At 49.0% G+C, this 21,924-nt stretch overlaps 1 protein-coding gene across 2 annotated transcripts in view; it reads right to left on the bottom strand.

The window, feature by feature from the left end:
• Positions 1 to 6,075: 6,075 nt before the first annotated feature.
• Positions 6,076 to 21,924, bottom strand: part of Zc3h7b (zinc finger CCCH-type containing 7B) — a 46,518-nt gene continuing 30,669 nt past the window's right edge. For both annotated transcript variants that reach the window (XM_034516773.2, XM_034516771.1), the window contains 13 exons: positions 21,866 to 21,924; positions 21,104 to 21,203; positions 20,590 to 20,751; positions 19,262 to 19,467; positions 17,753 to 17,853; positions 16,822 to 17,003; positions 14,336 to 14,421; positions 10,230 to 10,363; positions 9,971 to 10,076; positions 9,745 to 9,853; positions 9,388 to 9,521; positions 9,118 to 9,281; positions 6,076 to 8,796 (listed from right to left, as the gene is read on the bottom strand). In XM_034516773.2, coding sequence (XP_034372664.1) covers positions 8,532 to 8,796; positions 9,118 to 9,281; positions 9,388 to 9,521; positions 9,745 to 9,853; positions 9,971 to 10,076; positions 10,230 to 10,363; positions 14,336 to 14,421; positions 16,822 to 17,003; positions 17,753 to 17,853; positions 19,262 to 19,467; positions 20,590 to 20,751; positions 21,104 to 21,203; positions 21,866 to 21,924 — 1,808 coding nt within the window. In that variant the 3' untranslated portion in view covers positions 6,076 to 8,531. The remainder of the gene's footprint in view (positions 8,797 to 9,117; positions 9,282 to 9,387; positions 9,522 to 9,744; positions 9,854 to 9,970; positions 10,077 to 10,229; positions 10,364 to 14,335; positions 14,422 to 16,821; positions 17,004 to 17,752; positions 17,854 to 19,261; positions 19,468 to 20,589; positions 20,752 to 21,103; positions 21,204 to 21,865) is intronic.

Raw genomic sequence — 21,924 nt, 5'->3', positions numbered from 1 at the left:
CAGAGATGTCAGGGGGAAGAATCTTTTTGGTTTTTCAAGACAGGGTTTCTCTGTGTAGCCCTGGCTGTCCTAGAACTCACTCTGTAGACCAGGCTGGCCTCGAACTCAGAAATCCGCCTGCCTCTGCCTCCCAAGTGCTAGGATTAAAGGCGTGAGCAACCACCGTCTGGCCAGGCCAAAGAATCTTGAACAAGCCAGAAACTGATTCTGGAGCTCAACTTCAAAACTGAGCACAGTAACTTCCGTTAGGCTTGCTTCTGCAGCTTAGACACCCTGGGGTAGATAAAAAGCTCCTGGTTTTCTGTCCCGTGTCTGATCTCACAGCGATCCATGGCTGTTTTCCCAAATCACATCTTACAGAGAGCTGGAAGTGTCCTCCAACATCTGCTGCCCCAGGTCTTTAGCATATTCTTTAACTACCATATTTTCCTCCTGAGTGATCCTCCCCAGATGAATGGAATTACATATTATATATTACATAACCCACAGCTCCAGAACTCACTCTGGAACCAGACAGGCAGTGATCTTGTGTTCTTTCTGGTTTGGCCTCTCAAGTAGCTGGGGTGAGGTTTGTATGACCAGACTGGGCCAGGCTTTCTTCCCCAGTACAAGGAATGGAACTATGGGCCTTGTGCATGTTAGGCAAGTGCTCTAAGCCCTCAACTAAATTCCTTCATTGTTTCATACACACATAGATAATATAATTTGAGCATATGCTTCCATTCCATCATCCTCTCCTATCTCCTATTGCCTCTTCTTGTTGTTGTCATTTTGAAAAACTATGACGGTTAAGGATAAGTGTGTGTATATATATATTTCTACACACACACAAAATACATATATGTATATATTTTAATTGTGTCTAGAGAATTGGCTCAACAGTTACGAGTACTTCTTGTTCTTACAGAAGACCCAGTTTTGGCTCCCAGTACCTACATGGTAGCTCACAACTACCCTAAGTATACTTCTAGGTGATCCAGCTCTCTTTCCTGGTCCCTGCAGGCACCAGACACATACATGGTGCACATATACATATACAGCAAACACTCATACACATGAAAACAAAATCTTTTTATTATTATTTTCATGTATTTATTTTGTGTGTGTGTATAGGTGCACACACCATGGTATGTGTGTGTAAGTCAGAGGATAGTTTGCAAGTTGGCACTCCCCTTCTACCTTATGAGTCCCAGAGTAGAACACAGGTTGTAAAGCTTGGCAGCACTGCCTTTACCCCAAGCCAGATCACCAGCCATAGTCTTGAATTTTGATCCTCCTTCTGTGGCTTCCTGAGTGATGAGATTATAGGTGTGCATCACCATGCCTGGCTACTTCTTATTATAGCCTTTGCACATTTATCTGTGTGTTTATGTGTGTGTGTGTTTATGTGTGTGTGTATGGGCATCCACATGCCATGGTGCACATGTGTAGGTCAGAAGACAACTTGTGGGAGTTGGTTGTCTCCTTGTACTGTGAATATCCCAGGTGTCAAACTGAGGTTGTCTGGTTGTCTGTAAGTGCCTTAACCTGCTGAGCCTTCTGTCTACCCTACTTTTAATTTATGTATAGAAATCTCAGTACAGGATCAAAGACCTTGGAAAAGCTATACTTTAAAACTATCTTCTTTATTTTCATTATATGTATTGTGATATGGCAGCAGAAGCCAGAAGTGTATGTTGGATCCACTGGCACCAGAGTTACAGGTAGCTGTGAGCTGCCCCATATAGGTGCTGGGAACTGAACTTGGGTCCTCTACAAGAGCAGTGTATTAGAGTTCTCTGGAGGAACAGAACTGATAGAAATATATATATATATTTCTATACTATATATATAGTATAGAAATATGTATATATGTACACACACATATATATAGATATAGATAGATATAGATATGAATGATTTATTCTTTTATTCTAGTGGCTTACAGGCTGTGATCTGGGTAGCTTAGCAATCAATGGCTGTCTCATGACCAAAAAGCCAAAGATCTGGTGTTCTGTCCTGAGAGCCTGGATGTCTCAACAGTTTCAGTATGATGCTGGAATCCTAAAGGATTCCTAGAGACCTGTCGGTTTTCGGTCTATATTGGAATCCAGAAGAAGTAGATTCTAATACTATTGAAGGGGATGGCTCAGTAACAGAATAGATGAACTTACCAGCACAAGCAAGGGCAAGCAGGTAAAAAGCTACCAAAAGGTGTGGCCTAGATTTAGGGTGAGTCTTCCGACTTCAAATGATCCAGTAAACTCTTTCACAGGGGTGTCTATCTGCTTGCATTTGATTCCAGATGTAGTAAAGATGAGCCGTCTCTCCAGCCCGACAGGCCATACCTCACAGCATTTCTTTCCCTGACCCTTCTCCCTCCTCCTCTTCCTCTTCCTTCTCTTCCTCCTCTCCTCTTCCTTCTTCTTCTTCTTCTTCTTCTTTTTTTTTTTTTAAGTTCCTCCCCGCCCCTTCCCTTCTCCCTCTCACTCTGGCCCTGCTAGCTCCGGCCCAAAGGTTTATTTATTTATTATATGTAAGTACACTGTAGCTGTCTTCAGACACACCAGAAGAGGGCATTGGATCCCATTACAGATGGTTGTGAGCCACTGTGTGGTTGCTGGGAATTGAACTCAGGACCTCTGGAAGAGCAGTCAGTGCTCTTAACCTCTGAGCCCATTTCTCCAGCCCTACCTCATTCTTCTTATAATAAATTTAGTGTTTTTATTTAACCTTCCAATGTTTCTTTGCAAGTATGTACTAGTAAATTTTCAGTTACATTTTTTTGAGCACTGTATATTTCAGTCAGCAGAGCATATCTGGTGAGTACAACGGGAACCCTCCTTTCTATTTTTGTGCCAGCAGGAGCTCTGGGCAAGAGCTTTGTACCCGAGGCAAGAGTGAGGTGGGAACTGGAGTTCAGGCCTGAGTTGCACTGTGATTGCAAACCGAGGCAGACTCAGGCCCGGCTGGTGCATTAACTGGTACAAAACTGGTTTCTGGCTTAACACAGAAACCAGGCATACCTTTAATCGCAGCACTTGAGAAGCAGAGGCCAGCTTGGTCTATGCAGTAAGTTCCAAGACAGCCATGATTATATAGAAAGACTTTTTCTTTTTTTTTTTTTTTTCTCTAAGACAGGGTTTTTCTGTGTAGTCCTGGCTGTCCTGATACTAGCTCTGTAGACCAAGCTGGCCTTGAACTCAGAGATCCACCTGCCTCTGCCTCCTGAGTGTCAGGATCAAAGGTGTGTGCCACCACTGTCCGTGAGAGACCCCATCTTAAAAAAACCAAAGAGAGAGGAAGATAGATTTGGAATAGCAAGCTTGTGCAAGCTTGTACTGCTTCCTTTGGCGTGGATATTCAGCAAGGGGCCCTCACCAGATGATACCAAACCAGGTCATACTTCTTGAACTTGGAGGCTTCAGAACTGTGGAGTGAGTTATGTTTCCATTCTTTACAAAGCCTCTGCTTCCAGGCATCCTGATCACGACAGGAGATAGATTAACACACCATGTTCGTGGCACCAGGCTAGACCTTGCAAACAGTTCAGAGCTAAATGACAGACCTAGTGAAGCCTTATCCATGCTCAGTGCACACTGACACCCTCTCCTTGTACTCAAGGGGTTCAGCTGGCAGTGTCACCTGTGGCTGGGGACAGCAGCAGTGGGGAGGAAGTGTGGCTGAGTATGTACCTGGAGACATTTGGAGGGGCAGAGGTTTGGACTGCCCACATGTTCCGGGTTTCTGGACTTAGAGGTCCAAAGCCTCCTGTAGATGGTCTGGGTCTGTTAGTTTTTTAATCAGTGTGCTGACTCCATCCCTGTACTTTACCCTTCATTTTTCCTGACTTATTTGTCCTAGTTCACTAACAAGGTGTTTTTATGTGACAAGAGCTACATTTGATCAGAGGCAAGCTGTGACCTCCATATGGAGGTCCTTCTAAGTGAGAACTTTGATGGTCTTCTGGTCCCCCTTGGCCAGCAGGGTGTATTTAACTCCCAGGCCCCAAAGCAGTGTTAGAGGGGCCAATACAAACTTACTGTTCATGAATCAGGTCCAGTGTTCAGGCTCCTTTTTCCTGAGGCTGGGGGATTTTCCCAGAATGCTGCACAGGCTCCCCTGGTTGAGGACTATTAGGTGTTTTGGCAGAACGCTCAAATGTCTTCACTGGAGAGGCTGCCTCCAGGTCCTTGGCACCTGTACTTGCCCCAAGGAGCAACCAGAGCAACCAGAGAGTGCAGGAGCTGATGCCACGTCAGTGCAGTATCATGCAGGCCAAAGCCAGAAACAGACCCGTGTTCCACCGGGGCCATCACCCACAGCATGACTATCAGACACTCTGAACATCCCGTTTCATTGGTACATGGAACTGCAGATGTGAAATAAAATAAAAAGGGAAAAAAGCAGAATAGTAAGTGCCTACTGACTGTGATGTAAAAGTCAGACTGCAAACTCTCTTCAGTAGTAGTTAGTCTTGGATCCCTAGGATCTGTCTGCATGGGGTGGGTGCTCACTTGGGCAATGCTTTCTAATGTGAGCGGAATGAAGATCAGAAGAGAATAAAGGGAATTTTAAATTGGGTTCATTCAACTCCTTATGTTTACTGAAGTCTTGCTTACTCACTTTAATTTCCTGAGCTTAAGGAATGTCCCAATGCAAGCTCATGCATGCATCCTCCAGCCCGAGGACAGGCTTGTGGTTTTGTTTTTCTAGACAGGGTTTCTCTGTGTAGCCCTGGCTGTCTTAGCACTTGTTCTGTAGACCAGGCTGGCCTTGAACTCAGAGATCTAGTCTGCCTCTGACTCCCAAATGCTGGGATTAAGTCTTCTGTTTTTTTTTTCTTTTTCTTTTTTAGGATTTATTTATTTTATGTGAGTACACTGTCACTCTCTTCAGACACACCAGAAGAGGGCATCAGATCCCATTACAAATGGTTGTGAGTCACCATGTGGTTTCTGGGAATTAAACTCAGGACTTCTGGAAGAGCAGTCAGTGTTCTTAACCACTGAGCCATCTCTCCAGCCCCTCTCCAGTCTTCCTTTTTTCATCCCATCATTTGTTAGTTTGAATTCCTCCTGTATACCTGGCCCAAATGACTGCTGTCTTCAGGGAATTCATAGGTCCAGGACCCTTGTTCCCAGGCCATACTATCCTGCTGCCTACTTATCTTGCCTAAAGCTAACTGGCAAGAAGGCATGGTGGGTAAACTCAGTACTCTGAGACAGGATGATCCATGCAGGTTTGAGTCTAGCCTGCAAAGCAAATTCTAGGACAGCCATGGCTACCCAAACAAAATCAAATGGGGGGTGGGGGTGGGGTTGTGGGGGGAGAATTCCAGGCCAGCCCAGGCCAGCCAGGGCTCTGTAGTGAAACTGTCCTGTGAGCACTCACTGGAGACTGAGCACCTCCAGAAAATTTTAAAAAATACCCCTGTGAGATTGGATGCCCAGTCTTCTTTGAAAGTTATGGAAACTGTCGGGTGTGGTAACACAGGTCTATAACCTCAGCATTCAGGAAAGCAGAAGCAGGGACAACCATTCAAAGCTGGTATCACCCACTGTTACATATTAAGACTCTGTCTCAAAGAGTTTTTTGTTTTTAAGTTGACAAATCTTTCCTGTATAACCTTGGATCTTTCTTGGGCTCAGAGGATCAAGGTTGTAAAGCCTGGCATGACCCCTTACCTTCCTGGACAGCCTGTACCCCAAAAGGGCACAGAATGCAGAGTGGCACATGATGGTGGAAGAAAGCCACAGGCAGTCCCACAGGAAGGGCTGTGAGCCGGCAGGCTGTAAGAAAGCTGCCAAAGGGTGGCTTGCAGGGCCACCTGTACAGAGCACAGCTTGTCCTTGCTATGGAGGTGCTGCTGAGCTGGGTCAGCTGGGTCTCCATGTGTACACAGGGATAGGGATACTGCCCCTCACCCCCTGGAATGTCTGTTCCAGGCACAGCCAGCTGGGGCTAGCTCTGTCCAGGAGTCCTGGGCAGCCCTGCCCCCCTGAATACATGCAGTAGTTGAGGAGCAGGAGTGACACCTGGGGGACAAGAGTCACAGCGCACACGTATATTCTCTAGAACAAAGGCTAAAAGAAGCAAACTTCTCTCTCATTTTATTTTAAGAAGACAAAAATTGTTATTAAAACATCTACATTATTATCAAGATACTAGACCTTATGATATTTAATATTAAAGTGTGGTATTCTTAAATTTTAATACAGACATTTTTAAAAGGACCATTAGATTGATTACTGCCCAGCTGAGAAATGCAGCACCCCTCCCACTGCCCCCACTCCATGTCTACTGTGCAATCTTGTTCCTAGGCCCTGCTTCAAACCCGAGCCTTCCAACCAGAGGCCCTAGAGGGGTCACATCTGATTAACTATAGCCATCATTTAAGATATTTTGTTGTCTCCCACCCCAGGTCATTCCTATCTCCTTTCTCGTCTCTTCCGTGTGGGGGACACAGGTCTAGAATGTAAGGGAGCCCAGATCTCAGGGACCCCTGGACAGATGAACAGCAGGAAAACTCTGGATTCATCCTTTTCCTCTGGTGGGAAACAAACACTAATTACTTCCTTTTCCCAAGCACACTGGTCCTCTCTAGACATGGATCTGTGGGAAACTAGCAGTCAGAGCAGGGTCCAGGTGTGGGCCACCCTGCCCTTTCTGCCCAAATCATCTCTGAGCCATGGCTCCAGTCTAAGTGCCCTAAATAACCAGATGACCCCATAAACACTTAAAACTCACAAGGATGTCTGCATTTTTTGTGCCAAATTCTTTATCTTTAGCCCTCAACAGAAGAGATTCCTTGGATACCACACACATATATAATATTATATAGAGCGATATATTTAATACCTGTGTATATATGCATCACAGGGGCGACATATATACACACTAAAACAAGGCTGGTGACAACAGACTGCAACACCACAGGTCAGGAGAACAAGTGTCATCCACATTCACGGCCATGGCCCTACCTTAGTTGTGGTCTCACCTCCCCTCCAGCCACACTGCCAGCACCCAAACTCTGCAGTGCTAACCAGCTGGGGTCAGGGAAGGGGGTCAGGGGAGAGGAAAAGGTGCATGCCATGGTTATCGGGAGAAGGTTGGGCAGTGGCAGGATGAGGAATGGGTCCTTTATGCCCAGGTGCCTATCACTGTGCCCGCAAGCACTGGCAACCCTGGCTGGAGGAAAAACAGGAGTGTCTGTTCATTCTATCTCACTCCTTGATAGCCTTAGTTTCTGGTTCCTTCTGGGGGGGTGCCCCACTTCTTGTGCCAATGGGGTAGAGCATTCTGGAATGTCTTGGGGAGGCAAGGGAGGCTGTGTCTACCTGTGGGGGTGGGATGATAAGGTATACACATACTTCAGACGATAAAAGAGGCCTTGGTAAATGGAGGCATGGGCTGGGGGTCAGCTGGGGTCCTAGGCAGCCAGCAGGGTTGAGCATAGGGTGGGGCTGGGCTCGATGGTGATAACAGTATATGTATCTGGGTCTTTTGGAGAGGACTACAGAGGGTCCCATAGTGACCCATGGAGCCTAGGTCGCTTCCCCACTCTTCATACTCTTCAGCACCTCCCCATGCTTTGTACCTTGTCAGAACTGAGCTCATGGTGCCTGTATTCTGTCACTTGTCTCTGAAAGCTCTTGGGGGATATAACCTCCATCACTTACCCCAGCATCCCTCAACATGGAACTAAGAAGATCAGCTATTGTCTCAGCAGCCCTTTTCCAGGTCCCAGGGATATTACATGGGACTGAGGAGCCCAGAGGCTCCAGCTGCTAATGGGTGGGGTCTTTTGACCAATGTTTACACCCCAGTTCTGCACCAGAGAAGGCTAAAGACCCCGGGCAAACTGCTCCTCCTGCCAGACCTCAGTTTTTGTTTCTGTAAAATGGGGTGTGGGCTATGTTGACTCCAAGGCTGAGGTACGGTCTACAGTTGTGGCTCACAGAGGCGAGGGCTGGGCAGGGGATGGTTGTTGGGAGCACCTAGACTGCTCAGTTTAGCTTCAGATAGCATCTGCCTTAGCCTTTGCCCCTTTCGCAGATCAGGAAACTGAACCCCAGGTGGTGACCAGTATGGTGTTCCCAACTCCATTTCATGACTATACTTTAAGCTAGTCAGGGCCTCCTGCCCTTTGCTGTGTCCTGATCTGGCCCCATGGAAAGGAAGAAACGGAAGGTAGAGAAGGAAGAGGACTCTCCTGCTGAATATTCAAGTGGGGACCCCAGACTCCCCAGCCCTGAGCTTTGGACCCATTTAGGAGCAGACAGAATGTAACGCTGTAGGCTGAAGCTGGCCAGGCCGCTCCCTCTCCAACCAGGAGAACTAGAACTGGGGAGGGTCTGACCCCATTTTGACAGGACAAGGATCCTGGGACCACTTGGGGTTGCAGTAGATGACCTGGGTATACACACCTGGGGTATTGGGGGTGGAAAGGATGGACAGGGACCCAGTGGACCGGGGGCTGCCTGATGGGATGGTCCCCTGCCCCCAACCCACCCCCCACCCCAGGACTTTGCCATAGCTGAGACCTGGCCCTACTCCCCAGTGGTGGTGGTGGCAGCAGTAGCAGTTGCAGCAACGGGGGCTTCTGGGGTGGCACCAGTGGTGTCCCCATCCTCTTGCAGCAGAAAGTTGTATTTGCCGAAGTCATCATCCCGTGGACACAGAAGCATGTCCTTTCGAGCCTTGGCAAGCTTTTGCTTCAGCACCTCACGCCGGTCCAGCCATTCGTTGAGTTCCTCTTGTCCATGGGCACAGCGGCACTTGTCCCCATCTGGGCAGGCCTTGCCCTTCTGGAGCCTGTGGGTGGCATAAGGCTCACTGCCTGAGCTCTATGCCTTCCCATCTTCCTAAAGTATGCTTCTCCCCAGACAGCTCTGGTCCCGGCTCAGGGAACCCACCCGACACAGCAGCACTCTCTAGGACCTCAGCCAGTGCTGTGAAGGAGGGCCAACGATAGGCCTGAATCCACCCCTCCACCCTGCCCACCCCCAGTACTGTACTCATCTCATGATACACCAAGTCAAGAGATGGAGCTGGTCCCAACATCCTTGTCCTCAGGCCCACCTGCTCCCTGCCTTCCCCGTCCCCGTGTTCCCAGTCGCATGGCCCTCTCAGCACCTGTCACAGAGTCGGAACTCGCCCATAGGGAAACGGTAGGCCCAGCCACTGGTGTCGCTGTCGGAAGTGAAGACCTTCTCCTTGTGCTTCTCAGACTGGATGTGCTGTTGCCACTGCTTCTTGCTGTTGCTGTTCTTGCCGCAGAGCCAGCAGTGGTACCCCATCTGCATGCACAGCTTTGTGGGTGCCTGCTTCCACACCTCTGCCCCTCTCAGCCCCTCTAGGATGCCCTCCCAACCGGCCCTGGCTCAGCATGGGGGCAGGGCTTACCATGATGTCAGCATAGTCCGTGGGCATCTGGATCTGCTTCTCTCCTTCCCGAGAGCTGATGGGGGTCCCTTCGCCAGGCTTCCCTGGGTTGTGTTTTTTCAGCCACATGTCATAGGTCTGTTGCATATCAAGGACTGGGCAGGGAACAGAGTGCTTGGTAAGGGGGCTTCCCATCCATTCTACCCATGATCCCTGCTGGACTTGGGAAGTACAAAAAGCTTAAGCTCTGCAGTTATGTAGCCTGGCCTGAGGGACTAATCACTCACAGGAAGCCCAGAGTCTAGGGAAGCACCCAAGCATGTATTCTAGAGATTACATCGAGGTGATAGAGGAATACAGGACAAGCCTGTCACTCACTCTTGTTCTCCTTCATGAAGGTCCACATGTCTCTCTCCTCAGGGCTGTGTGCAAAGGAGCAGTTCCCCACATACTGGCATTTGCGGCCATTCTGAGCATGGATGCAAAGCTGTGGGTGGGCAAAAGAAAGCCTGCTGAGTCTCACAGGGCTGTGTCATAGTGTTAGGCAGTTCAAAGCCTTTCAGGACCCACAAGCTCTTGCATCCCCTCCCCCACAGATGCTCACATCGTATTGCTGTGGGAAGTTCCGAATGGATGGCAGTGGCCTCACGGACACCCACTTCCTCTTGGCCTTGGACATCACCAGGAGGACCCGCCTCTCCTTGGTCCAGCTGGAGGCCAGAAATGGGAATCATTGGGGAGAGTCAGAGAGGAAGTCTTTCTTTCCTCTCTCAGAGCCCAGGTCTCTTAGGTCTCGGCCTCCTCCCTCATGTGGCTCTGGCAGTGCCCCGTGTTGCCCAAGCACCTGTACTGTGCCCGCTTACCAATGCCGGGCCTTGGCACTGCAGTACTTGAGGTCCTTGTCCGGCTCTACCACCTGCCCATTCCTCCAACACTGACCACACACAAACTTCATCTGCAAGTCAAAGGTGCTGGGTCCATGTGTCCTTGGGGTACCCTATTGGAAGATGGGAGCGTAGGTTGGTGAAGCTGTAGCCACCAGGCCTGAGGCCTCTGGGAGTCCTAGGACCACTCAGTCTTAAACTGGCTAGTCTACTGTCCAGTTTTACTGGCAGGCAGTGAGCTGTCAGCTAAGGGCCCTATGACTTCTGACTAGGGGAAGCAGATGTGGTGATGGACTCTGAACTACCGTCTTCCTGCCCACCTGGCTGGTCTTCACTCATCTGTACTCTTTTAGAGGTCTGGTTTGTGCAACCACTATATAGAATAGCCTCTCTTCTTAAAGATTTATTTTAAATTGATTGTATTTATTTTTAGACAGGGTCTCACTATGTATCCCTAGATGGAACTTGCTGCAGAGACCAAGCTGACCTTGAACTCAAAGAGATCTGCAGTTGTTTCCTGAGTGTTGGGATTCAAGGCACAAGCTACAATCTCCATCTATTTTATTCCGAAATTAAGTGTTTGTGTGTGTATACCCCTGGATTATAGGCTACTGACATGCTGGGAATCAAACTCAGGGCCTCTGAAAGAACAGTTCGTGCTGTTACTCTCTACAGCTCCTTAAACTGTGGTCGAACCCACAAGGGTCAATAAACTGAATTTGGGAGCTTCAGAAATTTCACAATACCAAAACCTTCTGAATACATAACAGGCAGAAATTAATTTAACATCAGACATGCAAGGAATTTGAGGTGTGTCTAGCAACACTTCCCGCTGCATCATGTCAGATTAACAAACCCTTGGTTCTAAGTACCTGATATACACACACTGCACCTTGTGGTGTCATACCCTGTAACACCCAGAAACACTGCCTGACTAAGGCTCAAATTCCAGACTGTTGTACCTTGTGAACTGCAGTGTTCTTACTATACATACAGACTTCCTGTGCTTTAGAAAAATAATGGTCCACAGAAAACAAAAGCTTTAAATATTTTCTTATTCTCCTATCTCAGCATGTAAATACTAAATCAGTATATCTTTGGGTCACACATTATTAGAATATCTGATTTTTAAAAATTGTGTTTGAGAGCACTTGTTCTTAGAGAAGAAGTACTTTGGCTGGTTCCCAGCACCCATATGGTGGCTAACAACCATTCATACTCTAGTCCCCTCTTCTGACATCTGTGACAATAGGCATGCATATGCTATAAATACATGCATGTAAGCAAAACAGTCAAACACATAAACAATAAAAAATTGCCAGGCATGGTGACATATCCCAGCCAGGAGGACAGGGAGGATGGAAGCAGATAGATCTCTGTGAGTTAGAGGCTGTGCTGGCTAGTTTTGTCAACTTGACACAAGCTAGAGTCATCTGAGAAGAAGGAATCTCAATTAAGAAAACACCTCCATAAGATCAGGTTGTAGGCAGGCCTGTAGAGCACTTACTTAATCAGTGATTGACAGGGAAGGCCCCCCAGCACATGTGGGTGGTGCCAACCATGGGCTGGTGGTCCTGAGTTCTCTAAGAAAGCAGGCTGAGAAGCCACAAGGAACAAGCCAGTAAGCGGCACCCCCATGGCCTCTGCATCAGTTCATGCCTCTAGATTGTTGCCCTGTTTGAACTCCTGCCTTGGCTTTCTTCAGTGGCCTGATTCAGGATACATAAACCAAATACACCCTTTCCTCCCCACAGTGCTTTGGTTGTGCTATTTCATCACAGCAGTAAAAGAAGCACACATGTGCGTGTGTATGTGCGTGTGCGTATGCACACATGAATGTGTGTGTGCGCGCGTGCTTGTGTTATATGTGTGTGTGCGCGTGTATGTGTGTGTGTTAAAGCTATTGCTGTTGAGTTGCTTGTTCTTTGGTAGTTTATGTACAGAGTGTGCACGGAGGTGTCCATGGAGGCCAGAGGGCATCAGATGCCCTGGAACTGCTGTCACAGGCAACTGTGAGCTGCCTGATGTGAGTATTGGGAACCAAACCTGAGTTGTCTGCAAAAGCATCAAGTGGTTTGTTTTTTTTTTTTCCCACACAGGCTTCTCTGTGTAGCCTTGGCTGTCCTGGAACCAGCTCTGTAGACCAGTCTGGCCTTGAATCTTGAGATCTGCCTGCCTCTGTCTCCTGAGAGCTGAGGTTAAAGGCATGTGCCACTGCACCTGATTCAGCAAGCGCTTTCATTTTCTCCCCAAGATACATAAAAGGGCTCTATTTGTAGGGGAGCAGAAATTTAATCAAACACGTCAAATCCCATGTCATCATCTGACTCCTCAGACTCTTTCATCTTGTCTTTCATCTCCTCTGCTGCAGCAGATAGAACAGCCGCAAGGAGCTGCAGAGCCAGGGGCAGCAGAGCGCAGCGCTCCCAGCAGGCACACTCGTGAGCTTCAGCCGTCTTCACGGCTGGGTCGTTTGAGTTTCCAGCCCTCATTTGTGATTTTTAAAATGTATTCATGAATTTTGGTATGAGGTTAGTATTGAATTTCCAACAAAGTTCTAAACACATTTCTGCCATTTTGTACTACATATTTATGCACAGAAATAGTCTCAGCATTTTTAACTTGTTAACTATAAAAACAAAATACTGATCAATTCTAACAAGTGTCTCTACATCCTGTAATTAACTATTCAGCCTAGACTTAATTTGTTAATCTCACTCACCTCATTAATATTTTCTTTCAGTTTATTTCTTTCAGTTATTTCAGTAGGAATGGTACAGGTGGGGCACACACGTGGTACCATGTCAGGGGACTTGGGATTTGCCACCGGGCAAATCTAGTGAATGCCCTAATGTTACGGCTCATACAGTCAGACCACAGGAAGCACAGGAGAGAAACAACATAGTCAGTGGGTACCACTCTGACCCTCAAAGCTATTCACATGGGCTCAAGGCATCTCCTTTGAGAGTTTTCTGAGGGCCAGGAATGGCAGGTTAGAGAGTCTCTCTTGTAGCCCAAGCTAGCCTCAAACCCACGAAGCAGCTGAGGCTGGCTTTCAATTCCTTTCCTGCCTCACCTCCCAAGTACTGGGATGACAGGTGTGTACCATCATGCCCTATTGATCCAGGATGCCATTACTAATTACTGTGGAGAAAAAAAAATTCTAGTACAGGGAGCTTGACAGTTGGAGGCACCTCAGACAAGCTGTCACAGTCACCAACTAATGTGCTATCTTGAGGTACCATGCCTCCTGACATGGAGTGTGAGCCCATGGCTTTGCCTCTGCAGCAGGAGAAAACAGGTACGCCCACACCACAGGGAGGGATTAGCTGTAAAACCAGAGACTTGAAATGCCAGTCAGTCAGTCACACAGACAAAGACCAAGGAAAAAGCCATTCTTAAAAAAAAAAAAAAAAAAAAAAAAAAAAAAAAAAAAAAAAAAGGGAAGAAAGAGACATGCCAATGGAACAGTGTGTCACCTAGAATTTAGGGGACAAACTACAGCATCTAAATGGTACTGTTCTATTAATTTTCCGGTGTTTGGGTATATAAAAAAGTACCCTCATTACAAAAAATTTTTAAAATATTATTTTGTGTGTATGGGTGTTTTGTTTGCATGTATGTCTTTTGTGTACCATGCGTATAGTGCCCACAAAGGCCAGAAGAGGGCACTAGATTCCCTGGGACTAGAGTTAGAGATGTTGTGAGCCACCATGTGGGTGTTGGTAATCAAATGTGGGTTCTCTGGAAGAATAGCCGAGCCATTTCTCTAACCTCAGATTACCCTTTTAAAGGTGATCAGAGGTGAGAGGGTATCTGTCTGAAGCCCACTCCCAGATGTTTCAAAACAGAAGCCCCCCAAAACCAGTGTGAATATTTATGTATATAAACGTATATTTGTATATGAAAACACACACCTGCACATAGGAAAGAGATACTCACTGACTAATACCAAAGCGTGTAGTAAATCGTGAACTCTAGAAATACAGGAAAGAGTGCAACTTGCAGGGTCACATGTCACAGTAAAAGGAGACGGACAGCTCCTGTGGTGTCCACCCTTGCCCAGTGCCAGCCCCAGGCCTTACCGAGCTGCTGCCGGCCTTCCCTGCGTGGGCTTCCATCTGCTGCCAGTATCTCTTGGATTCCTGAACGATGTCTTCGTGGGTCATTCCTACAGGGTGGGAGAAAACACAGGGCTTGGCAAAGGATGAGACACAGCACCTGTGGGATACCGGGATGCATCCCAAGCCAAGGAGTCCTAGCTGGCCAGTTCTGACCACACTAAGACTCAGGACACAGAGAGTGCACGTGTCCTCTCTGGGCCAGTTTGTCCATCTGTAACACAGGAAGAAAGCTCCTGGACTCCCAAGCCAGTGTTCCATTTTTAGAACCCCTGCTTTTCTCATTAGAGACTCAAGCAGAATCCTGCTGGGCAGCCCCAAGGTTTTTAGGGCTTACCAAGATACCAGGCACATGGCTCTTCACTACCAGTCTCCAAAGCCCCAATGTCCCAGCATGATGGCCCCAGAATGCCGATGAGATCCTTACTTGCCTTCCAGTTCCAGCTCAGCACATCTTCCTGAAGCTCCCTGCCTGCAGCCCCTCTTCCCTTTCTAGTGCCTCCTACGGCCAGCTGTCTGGTCATTCTGTGGCTGTGGCTCTGCCGTGGCCACTCTCCATTTGTTGCTTACCCGGGGCACATGCCACACTTGACATCAGGTTCTTGCTGATGATCCCCAAATGCAGACCCACAGCTCACATCTCCCTTTGGACTTACCGCCTGCCACACCTGACTGCCCACTCAACATCTCTACTTGAAGTCCAAGTGACAGTTTGGAATCAACATCCCACACAGAACCCTGGTATCAGCTCTCCCAAACACGCTCATCCTACACACACCACTCTTATCAGAACACAGACCCCTATTCTACTAGACACCCTGACAGCTTGACCTTAATACAACCTTTTGTTCGATACCTCACACCTGGTCTACCAACAATCTTGCTGGTTCCACCATCAAAGTATACCTAGAATGTGACCGCTTCTGCCACCTCTACTGCCACCACGTAGGGAGCTACATCTTCCCTGGTTGTCTCCACTCCTGCCCTTGTTCCAGGTTTTCTGCTGTCGAGATTTTGAAATTCCATTTCACCTAAAACCCCTCCTGGCACTGCACAGCAGATTCAGAGTAACGCAACTGCAGTCACCTGCCATGATGGGCGTTTGCTCTGAGATACGCAGCATTTTGAAATGCTGGGAACAGAGGATGAAGCTGCTGTCACTGTCACACAGCAGGCTTTTAAAAGCTATTTTCTTATCATGTTTATTTATTTTGTGTATAAGTGGCACAGGTGGGTGTGTGAATGACGGAGGACAACTTCAGGGGTTAGTGTTCTCTTTCTACCATGTGGGTCCTGGGGGTCACACTCGGATCACACCTGGTGCCAAACACCTTTATCCTCTGAGTCATCTCTTGGCTACTCAGTCAGCATCTTAATTTTTTTTTTTTTTTAAGTTTAAACTAGGATTACTCCTAACAATAAAGGTGCAGTGTAGCAAAGCCAGAACAAGCAACAGTGGTGTTCACTCATTATAATTCACTGCACACCTGAGCCCATTGTAATATAACCACTGCTCTTTGGCCCATGATTGACTAAAACATCACTATGCAGTGTGTGACTGTATTTCTTTTTAAGGCCAAAAAGATGACTTAAGACCCCTGATGACTTTGAATCATAACTGCATCTCACGTTTATCACTGCTCTACCCCCTGGGATAATCTTTGGCCTCAAGTCCTTTGCTGCCTGGAGCATTCCCTGCCTTTCCCTAGACTGGCCCGCTTTCACCGCCTGACTGGAAATGCCCCTCTGGGTCCCTCTCCCATTGCTCTGCTTCCACACATCAGTGATGCACACCTGAAGTTAACACACTATCAACTCTAAGTCTACATGGACACTCACTGTCATATGTACAGTATCTTACCCATACAGCACCAAATCATGCTGATAAAACTACAGTAGGCAGTGGGGAAGAATATGCATCCTTGGCCAAATAGAACCTAGGATTAATTCTTGCTAAGACATTGCTTTTCTTGCTCCATTAAGTCCTCAAGAGTGAAGGCCTTGCTTAGTTCACGGCTGGATGCTCTGACACAGAGAGGATGCTCAGTAAAGCAGTGATGGATAGATGTGTGAACAGAGTTAAACCCACTGGCTGGACAAACAGAAGGTGGCTCAGGAAAAGATGCCTTATTGGCCATTACTCAGGCAGCGGGTGTTGTTGCTCAGGCAGGGTTAGGGTTCAGGGCCTGTGTCTACCAGGCTCTGAGTCTCACACAGTCTTGCTTTCCCATCTGTATGTTGGCATATTCCGTAGACAGGGAGAGACCCAGATTCTGGACCTAGCAACACCCTGTGAGCAGAGCTCTGTCTGTGATGTCCAGGGTTAGGGTTACTAACTCCTCCAGGAAGCTCCCAGCTCGCCTGAAGTCCCATCTGTTGGCCATCAGGCCCTGGCCTGTTCATTCCCAGCCAATTCCAAGCCTACCTCATCTCCTCTGCCTGTCCCTCACCTGAGTACTGCTGCAGCAACCAGACCTTGAGCTCAATGAAACTATGGGCGAAGTGGCAGCTGTCCTCGCGCAGGCAGCCATAGCGCACCTCGTGGCGGCACACGTCAAACTGGAAGTGCTCCTGGAACTGACGGATCTTGGAGTACTTGAGAGAGGTGGAGCGGACGATGTGCACCAGGCACCTGGAGGGCACATGGGATGTGCACGATGCTGACAGTCCCCACCACCCTCTGCCCTCCTTCTCTGTAGTGGGGCTACCTTTCCAGTGCCAAGCAAGTCTGAAGGAAAATGCTCTTCAGAGCTTTTTTTTTTTCTGAGATGGTCCAGTTAATAATAATGAAGCACTTTCTCTGGGTGGAGAAACTCAGTGGCCTCGAATGAAACCCAGTAAGATGGGAACATCATTACTCTCAGAGAGGAGGAAACACAAGGCTGCCATGGCTAGTGCTCCAACCTACAACCAGCCCCTGGCCAGGCTGCCATATGGATCCAGAGCTGCATAACTCCAGGACCAGACTCCATCTCTAATGATGAGGCATGGCAGAGAGTCAGAAAAAGCAAAGGCAATGGTGTCCTCCTGACCCAGCTCCTCCCATGCCTTGTTTGACACTGAAACCATGAAAATAGAAGGTGCTGGTTAAAGCCATCAGCAGGGCGTATCTGCCTGCTGACCAAGCTGCTCCCAAACCTCAGCTTTCTTTTCTGTACAGGGGAGCAGTAACTCCCTCCCTAGTGGGCTGCTGAGACCATTAAATACCCAAGACAATGATTGGAAGACAGAAAGTGTTCAACAAACATGGTTCCTGTCCTTTCTAGGTAGGTGTGTCACCATTCTCTGTCCCTTGTTGGCCTAGTCCTTTCCTCATTTGACAACAGCCCTCCAGGGACCTCTCTGCCCTTGTCTTGCCCACTGACCAGCTGCAGGACTCACTTGTTGTTGTAAAAGCTGTGCTTGGCAGCCAGGTTGGAGCAGACAGATGGAGAGTCCTTGGTGCCTTTGCTGATGATCCGGGGCTTACTGTCGAAGCAGATCTGTTCAGGGAGGAGAGGGGCTGGGGCCTTCAGTAGGCCACCTGGGAAGGACATCTGGTAAACCCTGCCCTAGGTAGGGGGAGTGTGGAAGAGAACCCAGGCTCTGTGAACCTCAGGTCTCTAGCCCATAAATGACTCGTGCTTCAGCTCTCCCTCTTTCCTCCCTCAGATCTCACAACTCCAGTGCCTAGGGCAGGAGTTAGTCCATACCCCTGAGCCTCGGTTTTCTCAACTGTAAACTGGATAATTAACCTACTTTATCTGACAGGTTCTCTGTGCAGGACAAACACAGAGAAAACTAAGTTCAAGAGCTCCTGTCTTATGGCTATGAGCTATGATCCCCAAGCCAAGTCTTTCCTAAGGGGAGGCAGCACAAGTTCATCTGCTCTAAGGTCAGCAGATCAGGGGAGACTGGGCCTCACCAACCCCTCACCCAACCCTTCCTCCTCAGAGATAACCATGACACTGTTCCCACCTTCAAGGAGGTACAACTGTATTCTCAAGACTAGGAAAGGCTGGTGGTCCTGGTGGCACACACCTTTAACCCCAGTGCTCGGAAGCAGAGGCAGGTGGATTTCTGTGAATTCAATGCCAACCTGGTCTATGTAGCAAATTCCAGGCCAGCCAGGGCTAAATAGTGAGACCCTATCTCAACACCCCCTCAAAAAGACAAAGGAACCCAACGCTGGGAAAGCTCGGTGAAGCTGCTAGAATCACAGCTTGCCAAGGAAAAGAATAAAGAAACTTGGGTGGACACTTGTGGGATGGCATAGCTGGGTCACGGGCAGGAAACAGCAGGCACAGCCAGGTTGGACCACGTCGGGAGAGATGTGAAAAGGCTGGCCATGGACACCTTGCTCTAGACAGTTGACCTAGGCTAAATCTGTCATACCCATGATACGGGATTCAGGGATGACACTAGACAAGGTTCTAAGTCTCCTTGGCCCTAAAGATCGCCAGTTCTGTTCAGGAGGTGGCCTTGGGCTCTGCGGTGTGTTGCTCAGGTTGACATGGCCATATAGCATCCAGGCAACACCTCCCTCAACCCTCTGCACCTCCAGTGAACCAGGACAGTATCTTTGTGCTGGGACTGCCCAAAAGGTATGGATAAAGATCTAAATCCTGCACATTCCGGGTTCCCGGGAAGATCAAACGGGGTGCTCACTGCTTTCTCCTGGCCTCAATTTTACCTTTGTAAAATGAGAAGCCAGACAGGATCTGGGTTCCATAGGATCCCCAGGGCCTAACTTTCCAACAGTCTCTGGAACTGGTGATTCTCAGGCCATGCCTCACCACGCCCACAGGTTCCAGGACTAACAGCTCCCACAGCAGCCAGTGCAGAGGCAGCATAGCCCTGACTGTGCCCGGGACCATGGGGGACTGGTGAACTGGCTGGGCAGGCAGGTACCTCACAGAGGAAGGTGAAGATTCCCTGGTGCTCCTTGAGGAGCTTGGCAATGGTGAGGCTGCCACGCTTGACACCCCCTAGAGGGTCAAAGAGCAGGTCCCGGTTGAGGGTGCCCTTCCGCTCCTCTGTCCACACATCGATCTCCTCCTGATGGTAGGCGAAGGTGCAGTTATCCCCGTACTTACAGTCTTGCTTGTTAATCATGTCTACAAAGAGGCAAGAGGACACATGTTAGACCAGGTCGGGGAGGCAGCCCACAGCACCCAGTGATCTCACTGCGGTGCGGATCCACCAGGACAGAGCACTGGTGGCTGCTGATCTCCAAGAGGGATCCTTGTCCAAATACCAGGCCCTGGTATGGAAGGCTCAACACCCTCCAGACCCCTCCCAGCTCACCCCTAACCCCAGTCCCCAGTGTCTGTGCAGGTCAAGCAATGCACAAAGGCCTTTGTAGAATGCACACAGATATATAAAGAGGGGCGGTTCTTAGGATTGTTCACTGGGGAGTGAATAACTGTGATTAGGACCAGGAACATGGGCCACAGAGCTGGAGCTGGAGGAATGGCTGCACCCTCAGCTGCAGAGGGGGAGGAGGGTGGTACAGGGAATTGATTCCAAACTGGGCCACCAGGCTCAAAGAGCAGAGCATGTGTCCTGGAGTGTGGGGGTGGGGGTGGGAGGAGTGTGCCTGAGGAACAGTTAGGGTGGAGATGTGGACATGGGCACTGGCCTTCATCCCACCAGCGATGGGCAGGGCTTCAGGGAGGACACTGAATGGTCTGGAAGGCCTGTGTGGGTGGTTGCCATGAGGTGGGTGAGAGGGCAAAGGTGGATCCTGGGGTGGATGCTGAGTGCCAAAAGGTAACATGCAGATGTTTGGGGAGTAAGGGCAAAAAAGGGCTGAGTACAGATGTACGTAAGCTCGTGACTGTTCAGGGAAACTGAAGAAAACCAAAAACGTCTGTTTGGTACTGACCAGATTTCTATGAGGCAAGGAAAATAATGTAATCATTAAAAACAACTGCTGCCTGCAAGCCTTTCCTGTGTGCTTTCTGGGACTCTGCCTATCCTGGAATCCTGCAGGGTATGACCCTGGCTGTATGGCCTGTGGGACCCTCACATGCAATGGTGCAGGCCACTATATGGCTCCGGCTCCATAGCATATCCTGAATGACCTCTGTCCTTAGACAAGGTCAAGAGAGATGCTTGCTCTCATATGGGGACTCAGGCTTCATCAGAGCTCTCTCATCTCTCCTGTGGTCACTGCTGTAGGCCTGGGAGGAGCTGGACCCAGCTGGTACTAACCAGCTCCACTGTGGTCCACCCACCTTTGCACAGGTAGTAGGAGCCCACAAAACTTGTTTTGGTGGGCCGGGGCCGGATGCGCTTCCAGATCTGGTTCTCCGAGCTCCGGAGCCGGCCGAGGAGGACATCCCTTCTGCACTTGTGCTCGAGGCCCTCACGGTAGGTGTAGTCGCCAGCCTTGGGGCCTATGGGCAGGGAACACAGGGATGCAAATCCAAAACTCCCACAAGCCCTCATCTGGGTCTCTGAAGCTCCTGTCGTATCTCCCTTAGCATGTGCTTACAGGGGAAGGAGGACTTGAAAAGCCCTCCCAGGAACCCACATGACTTCCCAAACAGGCCTGGACCTAATTAGTGGTGAGTCTGCCCAACTCAATGTTTCTAGAACATTGCAGAGAGAGGGAAGATCCCAATCAGGCCCATTTCCTGAAGAGGAGGACCTTGTCTTCCTACAGGAATCTCCCACTAACACACAGTAATGTGGCCTCTACACTCCTGAGATTCCTGGCATTTCCAGAGCAGAGGGATGTGGAATTACCTGTTTTGGGGTAACACAGCTGGCAGGCCTGCTTGAACTCATGGGTGGCAGCCAGAGGGTTCTTGATGAGCAGGGCGGTGTTGGGCATTGAGGGCTCCGGCTACAACGGGAAGACATTGGCCATCTTTGGCCCTGAGGGTACCTGGGACCACCAGGGCCAGCCAAGGCAGTGAGAAAGGGTATGTCTTTTGACCTCTACTCCAATCTGTCCTACCCAGTAGCAGAACACTAGCCTAGGACTCTCCTCTACATCTTCCTAGGCCTTGTATTGTAATATAAGAGCCCAAAACACCATGACTGCCTCAGAAGCCCCTGGACAATGAGTAGAAGCCATCTTGGCTCTAGAATGTTTCCTTGAATTAAGTAGAGAAATTGCAGTGGGCCTGCTTAAGGGCCTACTGCTCTCCTGGAAGTGTCCCAGACACCATCAGACAGGAGAAAAGACCCAGGGAGAGCCAATGATTTTCTAGGGCCCACACAGCTAGCATCTAAGCTGAAGTTGGCCTACATGCTGCTTACTGAAGTTGGTCCAGTGCTCTTTTGAACCCAGAACAGACTGAGCCTGGAGATAGAGACATGATACCGCTTATGGCTTGTTCTACCATAGAGGTAAGGAGTTCCCTAAATGTGTTCTCCAGCATAAGGGCCATCCTGAAGGTGCTCCTCTTGAGGAATGTAGCATCTCACCAGTGCAGACAGCTCACCTCACCCCCAATCTGGGGCTCACAGGATGAGTAAGGGAGCCCCACTCAAGTCACTCACCGAGGGGGCTGGCTTCTGAGTACTGCTTGGGGGTCGGTGGTCCTGTGAGCTGGTCTCTT

Source organism: Arvicanthis niloticus, chromosome 13 (genome assembly GCF_011762505.2).
Source record: "Arvicanthis niloticus isolate mArvNil1 chromosome 13, mArvNil1.pat.X, whole genome shotgun sequence".
In the NCBI taxonomy this organism is placed as follows: domain Eukaryota; kingdom Metazoa; phylum Chordata; class Mammalia; order Rodentia; family Muridae; genus Arvicanthis; species Arvicanthis niloticus.
This window is presented reverse-complemented; position numbering and strand designations above follow the sequence as displayed.